This window comes from Rhea pennata, chromosome 31 (assembly GCF_028389875.1).
Source record: "Rhea pennata isolate bPtePen1 chromosome 31, bPtePen1.pri, whole genome shotgun sequence".
NCBI lineage: Eukaryota > Metazoa > Chordata > Aves > Rheiformes > Rheidae > Rhea > Rhea pennata.
Genome location: NC_084693.1, coordinates 805896 through 818516, shown reverse-complemented (window position 1 = coordinate 818516; position 12621 = coordinate 805896). Strand labels below are relative to the sequence as shown.

The following is a 12621-nucleotide window of genomic DNA, read 5'->3' as shown; positions in this document are numbered from 1 at the left end:
CAGGCAGAGGGACAGCGAAATCGTAGCGTCATAGAGTGGTAAGGTCGGAAGGGACCTCTGGAGATGATCCAGGGAAGCTGCAGGGGGATAACGCGAAACTGGCAACAAAAGCTCAGCCCCGTTTTGCAAGGGCTTGGGGCTGGGGCTGGAGTCTGGGAGTAACCTGGGCCTGTTACATCTGCCTGCCGGGGCAAAGCTAAGTGCACAAATTGACAGAGCAACCCCTGACGCTTAGGCAGAAACAAGAGTGCGTTCGGACCTGAACTGGGTCGGGCAGGTGAAAGAAATAAAGAAACAGTTCCTTGGGGAACTTCAGAGAAAAATAAAAGCTAAAAAGTAAGAAGCAAATATAGGGCTCGTTTCAACAGAATGATCTTTTGTTCCCAACAGCTTTGCTGATACTCCGGAAAAATGTGCTCCCGTGGGACCTGCCACGACTATGAGTCCTCCTGCCACAGCTCCCGGTCCTCGTGCCATGGTGCTCGGTCCTCCTGCCACGACTCGGGACCCTCCTGCCATTACACCATCCAGAGGCAACCCGTGCAGAAGTACACCTATGTGTCGCCGTGCTGCCCCCCAGTGAAGCAGTACTGCCCCCCTTTGCTGCAGTACTGCCCCCCGGTGAAGCAATACTGCCCCCCAGTCCCGTGCTGTCCCCAGTACACCAAGAACATCTGCAAGCTGCCCCCACAGTGCCCCAAGTACTAGCAGCTGGATCCAGCCCTGAGCCCGGACCTGCCGGCTCCCTTCTCCCTTGAGGCCTCCAGCTCCTCTCCTGTTTCATCACTTGCTGGCTGTACAGCTTCTCTGCAAGCAAACGCTTTTAAAACAGCTAGTGGGTCGCGCAGTGATTGGGTGAAGTATCTCAACTTAACTATCTTTGAGTTGTTTATGTCCTTTCTGCCAATGCTAAGTGTAATGCCTGCTGTTAACGGTTTCTGTCTTGCTTTTCTGCTTCTGTCTCCAGCAAGGCAATAAAAATTATGCTTCAAGACTCCCGTACAGTTCTGAGTGTACTTAGTTGTTGTTCTCTGATACCTACCTGCCTAGTGGCATCCTGGGCATGTTCTTCCTTGTGGTTAGACCTGTGCTTTAGTCAGTGATTACAATAGCTAAAATTCATGGAAAGCAGTGGAAAAGAAAGCTGCAGAAAATGCCAGCAGTACCTGTCAGTGGTTCCAGGAATATCTCTCCACCTGTGGAGGGCTGGGAAAACATGCCAGATGTGAAAACAGGGTGTGCAAGGAACTCAGCAGTTGCAGCACGGGTTCGCCAGATACAGCCAGAGGCCTGGCTTACACATTCATGTTCTTACTGTAAATATGATCTTTAAAAGCCATTGCTATATTTGGAAACAAAACAAAGCAAATCCTGCTGGTTTTTTGACCTGACTTGGAACAACTTCAATTAAAAAGATTTTATGGTGTATAATGAGAGAAAGTTCCCTGAGCATGATTCACCCATCCCAGCGCAGGCATGTGAAATAGGCTAGTTGGATGGAGCTCTGAAAGTCCCTAGTAAATAACCAGTTGGTAAGTACCTAATTGGAATTGCTTATTTATAAGTTATGGGGAAAATTGTCATTATAGAGGAGCAGCCTATTAAAGAGGAAAAGCTGAAAATGGCATATAGAGAGTAATTAAATAAAGACCTAATTTGTGTTGTTACTATTACTAAGAGATAGCTCATTTTCATGCAGCCTTTGGAACGCTATGTTTTCGTTGCTCATTCTTTGCCTGGGTGCTAGTGGGTGTTGAGTCAGTAAGTCTTTCAAGCCACAGGAGTAGTTTTGTCTTTTGTGTTTGCTCATTTTCCTGCACTTTCTATTCCTGCACCAGGTCTAGAGATCTCTATTCTGTGACTAATAGAGAATATTTTATTTCCTCTTCCTTTTTTAGTCCCACAAAATCAAAATGCTCAGAACCTCTGAGGTGGTAATGACATCCACTGTGCTTGGATATGAAGTTTCCATTAACTTCAGGAGCCTTGTGTTAGCTTTATGCAGTTTCCACAGAAACTGTACTGACCGAAGCCAGTAGGCTATAAGATCACAGAAATAGCATGGAAAGAAGAAAGAAGCCTTTGTCAATCCTGAAAAGGTTCACCATTCGGAACAGCAAGAATCAAAACCTTTACCTCATTAGAATAATTTTAAAAAAATCAAAGACCATAAAAATTTTGAAAGGGAAGAAGTCCTCCACATCTAATGCTCTGGATGGCCAAGAGGAACATTTCTGCTCTAGTGGATATGTGTTAAATAATGTAATAGTGGATTTCCACCACCAGGATAAACCATGAGCAACTCCCTAAGGTTTAATAACAGAATTTGCATTTGCTGCTTCCCAGCAAGGATTGCTTCACCACATATGTGATTCTCAAAACCAGATGGATAGCACAGTATTACTTTGGGCAGCTTATGGAGGCTTCAAGAGTTCATTTACTCCTCTAAAATTTTAACTGGGATCTTTTTCTGGACATGGCTGGAATCCTTCTTTCATAAACCTCCTCTGATAAAAATGGTAATGGGCTCTAAGCTGTCTGCGGACTGGATTTCTCTCACATGACTTTAGACATCACTAATTTGCATATCAAGCCCTAAGGACAACAGTATATTTTTTGACTCAGCAGGGCAATGGATGAAGCAACGCACAAGATCTGTACAAAGTCACATAGAAAACTGCCTCATTTGGACCAACATCTCCGCCTTTATCTCACTGCTCAGCACCCTCCAACATTTCTAATGTTGGAGTCTCTAGTCATTTCTCAATACGCTCCAGGCTCAGAAATCCCCTCCAGGCCATCCTCTAGGCGGGCATGGGCCTCCTTTACTATTAGCTAAGATGCATGCATTCAGCTGGTATAAATCTGTATCATTAATTAGATTTTAATGTGTGGCAGTAACCTGGTCTAACCAGGTCATTAGCACAAAGCTAGACAAACTCAGTAGGAAATTAAGCCCATGTTTCAATAGACAGGAAAACTAACCTTAGAAAGAGCTTGCCCAGAGATACAGCGAATTTTTGTATGCTTTTGAGGAAGGTGATTCAAGGTCCCTTCAGTGCTCTTGTACCACAGATATGCAGACCCAGAGCAGTGGGAGCAGCCCTCCATCCCAAAATGATCTCAGAAATGAAACATTTAATGATACACATCATGATCCTGGGTCTCGTGAATTCCCTCTGACTGGAGAGAGACAATTTTTAAAAAATACGTAGTTTAATTTGAAGTCCTAAAGATGCTCAGTGTATCAAGTGAGGCCCTCAGGCTTTCATCCAAAATAAATATTAACACCATTAATGAATAACTGCAACATGATCATTAGCATCAGCACTAATGACTGCCAATGAGTGACTGAGAACTGACCATAGAGTTTATTCCAAAAATGACATCCGCAGGTAGATCCTTACTTGAGGGCATATTAGAACTTAAAAAAACAGGTGCTTAAAAAAATAAGAACTTAAAAAAATAAAATTCGCAGATCAAATTATGCTAAGCAGAAACAGGAGGTAAAGGTTCCAGAAAAGTTTTGTATTTTGCTTTTATTTAAAGATGTCAGAAAGGCATTGAAAAAAATCTGGAATCTGATTTGACCCAAAACTCTGTTCCAAATTTGACAAATCTTCATTTAAAATTTCTCCTATTGGCAAAGCCTAGAGCATGTGTTTTCCCATGCCCTGAACAAGGAATGAGATGTCAAGAGCTTTCTGTTCCGTATTTGCTCTTCTGATGACCAGACCCCAAAGAAGGCCATCAGGCTTTGCCATTTCTGCATCTAAAAGCAAAACACGGGGCCATGGAATTACTCTTGCTGGAATTCTGTTTTAAAAATCATATCAAGGTGTGAGAGGCCTCCAAAAGGCCTCCACATGCCTCTGGAATACACCACGTCTCAGTGGTAATTAGGATTTTTATGCTAATCTAGCACTCACTGCCTCTGAACAAGCTACCTAACATCTCTGTGTAATGACATTACCATACATGAAATGAGCAGAAACACACCTTTTAAGCAGTTCACAAGAATTAACTTGACATTAAAAAAAATTGTAGAAAATTTACAGAACAAATTGGTAATAATGCCAAATTGAGAGGGTGGTCAAAAATAATGAGGCAAAGACTAATAGATGAGGGCACATTCAACGAATAAGTATAGGTTTGGTGGGTAAAGGATGAAGTCAGAATTGCTATGGGGTATCTCATTTCCGGCAGGCAGATTTCGGGCTAAATAAAAGGCCTCCCATCCTTTTGCTCCTCACTCAACTACACCACTCCGTTAACACGGTAAGTCTCACCTACTGGCAATGTGCTTTGTTAACAAGGGCTGTAATAGGGTTTTGGTCAAGCAAGGAGTCTAAAAGTGTCTTTTGTCTGATCTATAATTCTGCCTGATATCCAGGCTTTCCTAGCGTATTGGTCTATTGCTTATTGCAAAAGACAGTTAGCAGAAAGAGCTCAGGCTTTGGGAGTAGAAAACAAAGGTTTTGCATTGGGAATTCAGAGAGTGATGTTCATGGATTGGCATAGGAAAGGCAGTTCCCAGGATAGTGCAAAAGGTGTACAGATATCCCTGGGATAATGCCAGGTGGCTTGATAAACTTACAAAGATGGGGTGTATCTGAGAGTACGCTGTGTTTCAGGTCTTCATTCCATCCAGCTTTGCCTACACTACAACTACATAAAACATGTGCTTTAGCGGATGCTGCTCCTCTGGAAAGACGGTGTGCTGCAGCCAGTCGTGCCAGCAGTCCAGCTGCTGTGACCCATGCCAGAAGTCCAGCTGCTGTGCCAAGCCATGCCAGCAGTCCAGCTGCTGTGATCCATGCCAGAAGAGTAGCTGCTGTGATAAGCCATGCCAGCAGTCCAGTTGCTGTGACCCATGCCAGCAGTCCACCTGCTGTGATAAGCCATGCCAGCAGTCCACCAGCTGTGACCCATGCCAACAGTCCAGTTGCTGTGTCAAGCCATGCCAGCAGTCCACCTGCTGTGATAAGCCATGCCAGCAGTCCAGCTGCTGTGACCCATGCCAGCAGTCCACCTGCTGTGTCAAGCCATATCAGCAATCCACCTGCTGTGACCCATGCCAGCAGTCCACCAGCTGTGACCCATGCCAACAGTCCAGCTGCTGTGTCAAGCCATGCCAGCAATCCACCTGCTGTGACCCATGCCAGCAATCCAGCTGTTCCAATCCATGCCAGCAGTCCAGCTGCTGTGACCCATGCCAACAGTCCACCTGCTCTGTCAAGTCGTGCAAGAAGTCCACCTATTGCAGCACCCAGCAATGCCTACCATGCAGCCACTGTGGCTGCATCTCCTGCTGTTGTGGATCTCTGCCTTGCTGCTCAACTGTGGTGAAGAAAAGGCCTGTTGTCGTGTGTTGCAGCCCTGTGCGTTACTGCTCTCCCATGAGAAAGTACTGCATACCCACGCAGCAGTGCTGCTACTCAACCAAAAAGTGCTACTGACCCCACCTTGGGTAGGAAAAGCAGCTCTGCCTGCTGCCATCTCTTGAGTGCAACAAGATCAGGCATGAGGAGGTGACAACCTGCCATTATTTTTTGGTTCACATGATGATGGAGTAAATACTTGATGATTTTCTTCTTGTTTTGAAAATTAAGCTGCCTTATTCTTTCTCTCTGTTCTTCAGTTATTTGACTTCTGTAGTATACTTGAATATATCACACATTGTATAAGGCAAAGAAATTTTACATATAAGTATGTCTTCCTGGTGTATGGGACATGGGATATATTTGTTGTCAATGGGATCATGCTTCATTTTCACTCTTGATTTGTAGACAATAAAACTTATTCTTAAGCAAATCCTAAAATATCTTGTCATTCAGTTGTTCTTACAACCCTCTGCCCAGAATGCCTCCTCACTCTGGTGTCATTTTCTCTTTTCTGTCAGACTGCTCATAACTAAAGATATGCTCCCATATCATGTCAGAGCCTTCAGGAAACCTAAAGATCTGCTCGGCCATGCTTTCCATTGGCATAAACTAGGTCATATCTAAAGGCACCAAAACAGTGTGATACTTTTTTTGCACCCACTGACCTTCTACCTCAGAAACTCATCGTAATTTTGACTCTGAAGCTAAATGTTTATTTTAAAGAAAACTTAAGGAACACAGTGGGAGTGAAGCATGCATAGATCTACCACCTGAAAATTCACCACTCCCCAAGATGTACAGGAGCTCATCTCTGATGCTGGAAATGAGAATTTCAATATGTACTGAAAGAGGATTTCACTACTCATTGAATATCAGGTTCCATCTTGTTGCACTGCCATCTTCAAAAATAAAACTAAGAGAACACTTTAAAATCGTTAATTATTTTTATATTAGCAGATCTTTTCATGTCATGCATGCAGCATTCCTGGATTACAAGAGCCAGAATAAAACCCAGGTGCTAAAATACAACTTAAAAGGTCCATTCTTTAAATAGCATGTGCATGAGTCAACAAAGTCTCTTTACCTGCCTGGGACTTCCTTTATTATTAAAATTCAGGACATAGTTCTGAATTGCAGTCTGTGGAAAATGCCATGTGCACTCTCTTGATTGCTTCCCTCAAACGTTAGTTCAGAGCATATCCAAAGTCTGGATTTAGATAATCTTCTCTGCTATGTTAGATTCTCATGAAAAGATTATTCAGGTCTTTAGGAGTCTTTGATTAATAAGCAAATAAGTTTCACTACAGTGGCAGAAATGTACCCTATACCAGACTATAACAGGAGCATATTCTGTTAAGGAAGTCTTGTGAATATTAATTTCAGCTTATGCTGAAAGAGTAGGGATCACAGATTGCTCTCCTTCAAAAAATACTGACATTCCCAAATTCGCTTGATTGCTGTGGAAGTTTACAAAGACATAGCATGTTGTAGAAAAGGAATTTAATGTGTAAGATGTTGTTTTTGACACGGATAGACATTAAATTCTGGGATCTCCACAGCATCAGCATAAGACCCTGATCAGCAACAGTCTTGCAGGGTTCACATGCATTTCTATCCAGAGATCATCTTGCCCAATATTCTGATAATAAAGCCTGATAAATGACTTATTCAGTGGACAGCATATTTGAGGGTTTACACAAAGAGGACATTGTCTTCTGCAGGCAGGTATCTGCCTGTTAGTGCATGATCAGAACAATGTTCCCCTGTGGATAATTCCAGGAGAGATGCTCAATGCCATAGGAGACTATATTCACATCTTGGGAAGAAACTACGTGTCCCAGCCACCGTGGATGACCTGCCCCCATTCCAGGCTCACATTCAGAGTCTGCTGAACATGACCTTTAACTGGCATGAATAAATGCTGCATCAGTATCCTGAGAGTCTTTTCTTATATTGATACCCCCATCTTGTCAGATGAGAACTCCATCAACATCTCATTCTTCTCACACAGACCAGGCCTGGCTCAGCCGGTAGCCACAGTTCCATCCCCATCCTCAATGCAGATAAAAGCTGAAATTTGTGTACTGCTGCCTGGAAAGCTGTTTAATATAGACTCAATCCACCCCTTCTATGGATGAAAATGGAAAAAATCCTTAACAGCATAAAAGAAATAAAAAACATGGTTTTGATGACAAAGCACAACAGCGGGAGACCCAAGCACAAGCCTGAGAAAGGAGAAATTCTTCAATCTTAACCTCGGCCACACAACTACCTCTCAGAGGCAGGAAAAAAGAATTTGCATTTGCCAGTAGTTGCCCCCAAAATCCCAACCACGTGCAGAGAAGGCATGTGAGCAGTGACATTTCCAAGTTCCAGTCATGGTTCTCCCACTACTTCAGCACTGGCCTGCCCTAGGCAAATTGTTAAGTGTCTCAAGGTCATTCCTTAGGAAGTGGATACAAATATTTTACAGCTATTTCCAGTTCCCCATAATGAAAATCCATTAGAAAATTCACACTTGCTGTTTATGTGTAGAACTAATCATAGTGCAGAATGAGGTGATGAGCAAATAGAAAGAGGTAAAGATTAAATACCGGAAGAGATGTAAAATGCATATACTGAGTGATAAACGGTGAAGTCAGAATTTCCAAAGAATGTCTCATTTCCAGGAGAATGGTTTTGAAGCATATAAAAGGTTGCCCATCACAATGCTCTTCATTCGCTCATCTTGACTTCTCCCCACCTCTTCTCACTAGTCAATAGGGTAAGTCAGAGTTACTGTCTGCTATTCCTTTTGCACTATGCTGTATTTCTGTGTGCTTCTGCAGGAGGTCATCCATGATTTCCTATAGTGCCTGATTTGGGACAGATTTTGAAACACTTGGGTGACTTCTTTCTAATGGGACCAGTGCTGGAAAATATGTCAAATGCACCAGTAGGTAATGCTGAAACATGGAGAACTCAGGGACAAGTTGTCATGGGATACTAGACAGCAAGGACTTCCAAAGCCAGCTTGAGATGCACTTAGGGATAATCATGGTTTAACTTGTATAAACTACTCAGAAATTCAGATAGACAAAAAGTATACTCTAGAGAAAAAGTATACTCTGTATCACAAGGCCTGTCTCTGTCCCTTCCAGCTTTGCCTACACTACAAACATCATGTCCAACGGATGCTGCTCTGGTAGTAACAACTGCTGTGGTGGGAGCAGCTACTCTGTGTGCTGCTACGGCCAGAAGTCTTGCTGCAAGACACCGTGCTGCTCGCCCATACAGTACTGCTGCCCCGTGAGGACCTGCTGCGTGCCCACGCAGGTGTGCTGCTACACCACGAGCAATAACAACAGCAGCTGCTGCGGGGGCAACAACAGCTGCTGCTGATCCTGCTCAGCATGGGGCAGGCAGCGTGGTCGCCCCCTCTTCCACCGCGCTGCCTGCTGCTTCCCAGCCAGCCCGGACGGTGTCGGATGTGGATATGGATATGGCCCTATGCTCTTCCTCCTTTGCTTAGAGACTTTCTTTCCTCTTCTTTGCCTGCCTTTCATTACCAAGTGCCTGTAATGTGCTTTTGAAGTCGCTACGCACTCAACAGTGTAAGATGTGTCTTTGTAAGCCTACTGTTAATTTTCATCTTTTTGTGTAGGATGTTAAATTCTTTTCATCGCTCTTTTGATTCAATCTGTCTGAAAAATAATAAAATCTGTAATTCATGACACTGCAAAACTCTTGGTAGTTATTTGCTTGTTAACTGTTGCTTCCAGAGTGCATCACCATGCCTGTTGCGTTTTCATTCCTTTTTCTTCTGGTGATGGACATCCTCCCGTCTAAGAGATGTTAACTAGGGGATTTGGGCTTCATAAAGAAAATCAGGGCATCCCTGATGCCTGGACCAGTATTTCACCTTTCACTGTAAAACTACAAAGAAATCAGAAGAAAATAATACAGGAACATGTGAAGGACTTGGATTTCTTCTGGAACGCTTTGACACAGGTGCATCATGACTAGGAAAGCTCTGTGTATTTCAATCAGCTAACAGTCTTCTTCAGAACATAAAGACAGTCCCTACAAATAGTTTAACACTTAAGAAATAAAGCGGTCTTGGCTCTGCTTAAATGTCTGGGCTAGCAGATTTTGAGCTGAGACATTAGAACAAATGCTGAGAAGATTCCACGATCTTCAAGGAAGGATTGGGCCAGTAAGAGCCCAGGTTTGAGTTTGTACCAAAGCATAGTATGCAAGATCTGCACCACAGCCCTCTTTCTGTGTCTAATGCCCTTTACTGACTCTGCTCCCTGCTCTGCGTTATGATCTGTAGCCCCTTTACCAAAGATCATTTGAGTACCTAGGTTACATGCACATCCGGACACTACTATCATGAGCAGGATGTGCCCACTTGTATCATTTCTTCTTGCAATTGCAGGATTTGCAGATGAGAACTGCCCCTCTACAGGCAGGAGTGAAGGGTGTCCTTTTGTTTCTGCCCAATTAATTCCTTGCAAATTAATCAGTTTTCATGGGCAGGCAAGTGTATGCTTCCTCAGTACCTGCTGGAAAGGAAATACCATGGATGTTCTTCTACCTTCTCTGGAGAAGTTGCCATTACATGTTTTGCTTCTTCAGCATTTTACTCGAGGAATTAGTCTCCTTCCAGGAAAGCCTGGAAAGGAGCTGACTGGATTTACTGCAGGAGCAATGTGGCATTAAAGGGAAGGACTCAATCTGCTCCCCCTCACAGCACGCAGAAAGCAAACGGTCCTAGCTTGTGTCTTTCAGGGCTGGTAGCAGGTCACAGTGGTGCAGCCGGCTTCAGGATCCTGTAGGATGTTGGGCAGTAGACAGGGAACTTGCCAGGCAGGATCTGCCATCCTCTCATTAGGCAGCTCTCTTCTTAGGGTAATGTGATGTCTTCAAACAAGAGCCACAATTTTAGACCATGGAAAAAATTCCTCCCAAATACCCTGTGTTCCTGCCATAATTCAGCCCCACAGCAAAGAGCATCAGAGGCAGTGACAGGCATTAAACAAAAATTCATTCACCATGGCTCAGTTGCCTAAGGCCCTGCCTCACCTTGACCTTCCTCCCCTCCAGGAAAATGGTTCCACTCAGCAATGTCTCTCCCTGCATCACTTCTGTGTTCCTGCCTCCCACCTAGCTCCATGGCCACAGCTAGGACTTGTTCTCTGCCTGCATCTATCATAGCTCTTCTCCTGCTCTTGCTTCCTCAGCCTCCTTTCACTCTCTCGGTCAATGTGGGGTTGCTTCATTTATTGCTTCCAACAGCCCCAAACAGTCCTGCACAGCCTTCAACCCCACACTCCCAGAGTGTGCTGCCCCGAGAGCTGGGGCAGCGTGGTCCCAGGGGCACCTGGGCTCTGATATGCAATGGGATTTTAGCTGGATGCAAGGAGAGCTGCTGGGAGGAACGTTGTGACTTGCAAAGCATCACAGCCAGCCCCAGAGCCTTGCCTGTTCGCATTGCAATTTGCACAGCTAATGCTGCCCCTTGACTTTTTAATTAAAATGTGAAAGATGCTGAAGAGATGCTAATTCAGTTCAGAGGCTTAGAAAATGCTCCTAGGAAAGAAGTCCCAGCAAGGCAAAGCAGAACTGTAGCACTCTTGTCTGGCCTGTGTCCACACACAAATCTAATCCACCCAGGATGGAGGATCTGCAAAAGTCTAGACAAACCCAAGGGCAACGCAAAGGCACTCTTAGCACTCAGGAGGGGACAATGATCTAGCACAGAGTCACCTGCAGGTGACTGAGACCCAGGAACCAGCATGAGTCCCACCATGTCCTGGACTCATGATTTTCTTGCTCTGTCCTCATGTGCGTGTCCTGTGACCATGAACAAGCATACCTATTTTCATGAAATCTGCCAAATATTTGTCTCAAACACCAGTCCAGTGAAACAACCCCTCATGTATCTCAAAGACACAGTCCATGGGTTGCAGCCTTGGCTCTTAACACTGATTCAGCACTATCCACCTCTGAGTAAGTCCCTTAGCATCTTTAGCTGTCACTGTCCGCATTTTTCAAACAGATACAAGGATGCATTATTTTCCTCCCATGCAAGATTGCAGAGAGGACAAATTCATTAGTATTCATAGAAGCTCTTTGATTATCTGCAGGCTAAATAATTATGAGGTAAAACAAAGGTGGTGATCACAAATAATAAGGCAAAGTGTAAATACCAGAAGACACGTAAAGCTAAGAAGTATGGGTTTGGATGAATAAACAGGAAAGTTCAAATGGCCAATGTCTGTCTCACTTCCAGGAGGAAGGTGTATGGGACTATAAAAGGGCTCCTGACCCAGCTCACTTCATTCGCTCGTCTTCTCTTCCCTTCAACTGTCCTCACTGATCAACAGGGTAAGTAAGAACATCTAAATCTTCCTTCTCACAAAAGAAAAATGATATGCATATATTTTAACAATATCTAAAATATAGCTGTGTATCTGGACTGGGACTTTGGCTAGAGGTTACGAGCTGTGTAGTAGGGATTATGGGGAGAAGCTAGAGGTGTTAAAGGTTGGAGAGGCTATGGGAGTGTCAGCGGGCCATGCAGGACATCTTAGAAAGAGCCGAGACTATGTGCACTATGCTGTGCTGTTCTTGCTAAGACATTCAGGATGCCCTAATGCAAGTAGATGGGCATCTACATTTCAGGGAAAAAGAGAGAAGTGTTATGAGCATGATTTACTACAAAACAAGTCAACATTGGGTGTTGATTTCTTGAATCTCCAAATTTAGCATAAACAGAGCTTTGACTGAATTTTGCATTTCCAAACACATTATTGTACTCTATATCACAGACTGTCTCTGTCCCTTCCAGCTTTGCCTACACTACAAACATCATGTCCAACGGATGCTGCTCTGGTAGTAACAACTGCTGTGGTGGGAGCAGCTACACTGTGTGCTGCTACGGCCAGAAGTCTTGCTGCAAGACACCGTGCTGCTCGCCCATACAGTACTGCTGCCCCGTGAGGACCTGCTGCGTGCCCACGCAGGTGTGCTGCTACACCACGAGCAATAACAACAGCAGCTGCTGCGGGGGCAACAACAGCTGCTGCTGATCCTGCTCAGCATGGGGCAGGCAGCGTGGTCGCCCCCTCTTCCACCGCGCTGCCTGCTGCTTCCCAGCCAGCCCGGACGGTGTCGGATGTGGATATGGATATGGCCCTATGCTCTTCCTCCTTTGCTTAGAGACTTTCTCTCCTCTTCTTTGCCTGCCTTT

General features: G+C 44.4%; 2 protein-coding genes across 2 annotated transcripts; both read left to right on the top strand.

Annotated features, from left to right (window-relative positions):
- The first annotated feature begins 411 nt into the window (after window positions 1-411).
- SPRR5 (small proline rich protein 5) lies at window positions 412-708 on the top strand. Its single transcript, XM_062598135.1, has one exon. The coding sequence runs from the start codon at window positions 412-414 to the stop codon at window positions 706-708; it is 297 nt and encodes a 98-aa protein (XP_062454119.1).
- A 3971-nt stretch (window positions 709-4679) lies between these two features.
- LOC134152329 (keratin-associated protein 9-1-like) lies at window positions 4680-12460 on the top strand. Its single transcript, XM_062597596.1, has 3 exons — window positions 4680-5449; window positions 8525-8699; window positions 12200-12460. Exons 1-3 carry the CDS (start codon window positions 4680-4682, stop codon window positions 12458-12460), a joined length of 1206 nt encoding a protein of 401 aa, XP_062453580.1.
- Window positions 12461-12621: the final 161 nt, after the last annotated feature.

Excerpts from the sequence above, each read along its gene's own strand:
- SPRR5 (XM_062598135.1), top strand. The coding sequence starts at position 412 with ATGTGCTCCCGTGGGACCTGCCACGACTATGAGTCCTCCTGCCACAGC.
- LOC134152329 (XM_062597596.1), top strand. The coding sequence starts at position 4,680 with ATGTGCTTTAGCGGATGCTGCTCCTCTGGAAAGACGGTGTGCTGCAGC. Across the intron at positions 5,450-8,524 it reads TGCTGCTACTCAACCAAAAA|CTTTGCCTACACTACAAACA; the intron begins GTGCTACTGACC and ends TGTCCCTTCCAG. Across the intron at positions 8,700-12,199 it reads CCTGCTGCGTGCCCACGCAG|ACTGTCTCTGTCCCTTCCAG; the intron begins GTGTGCTGCTAC and ends TCTATATCACAG.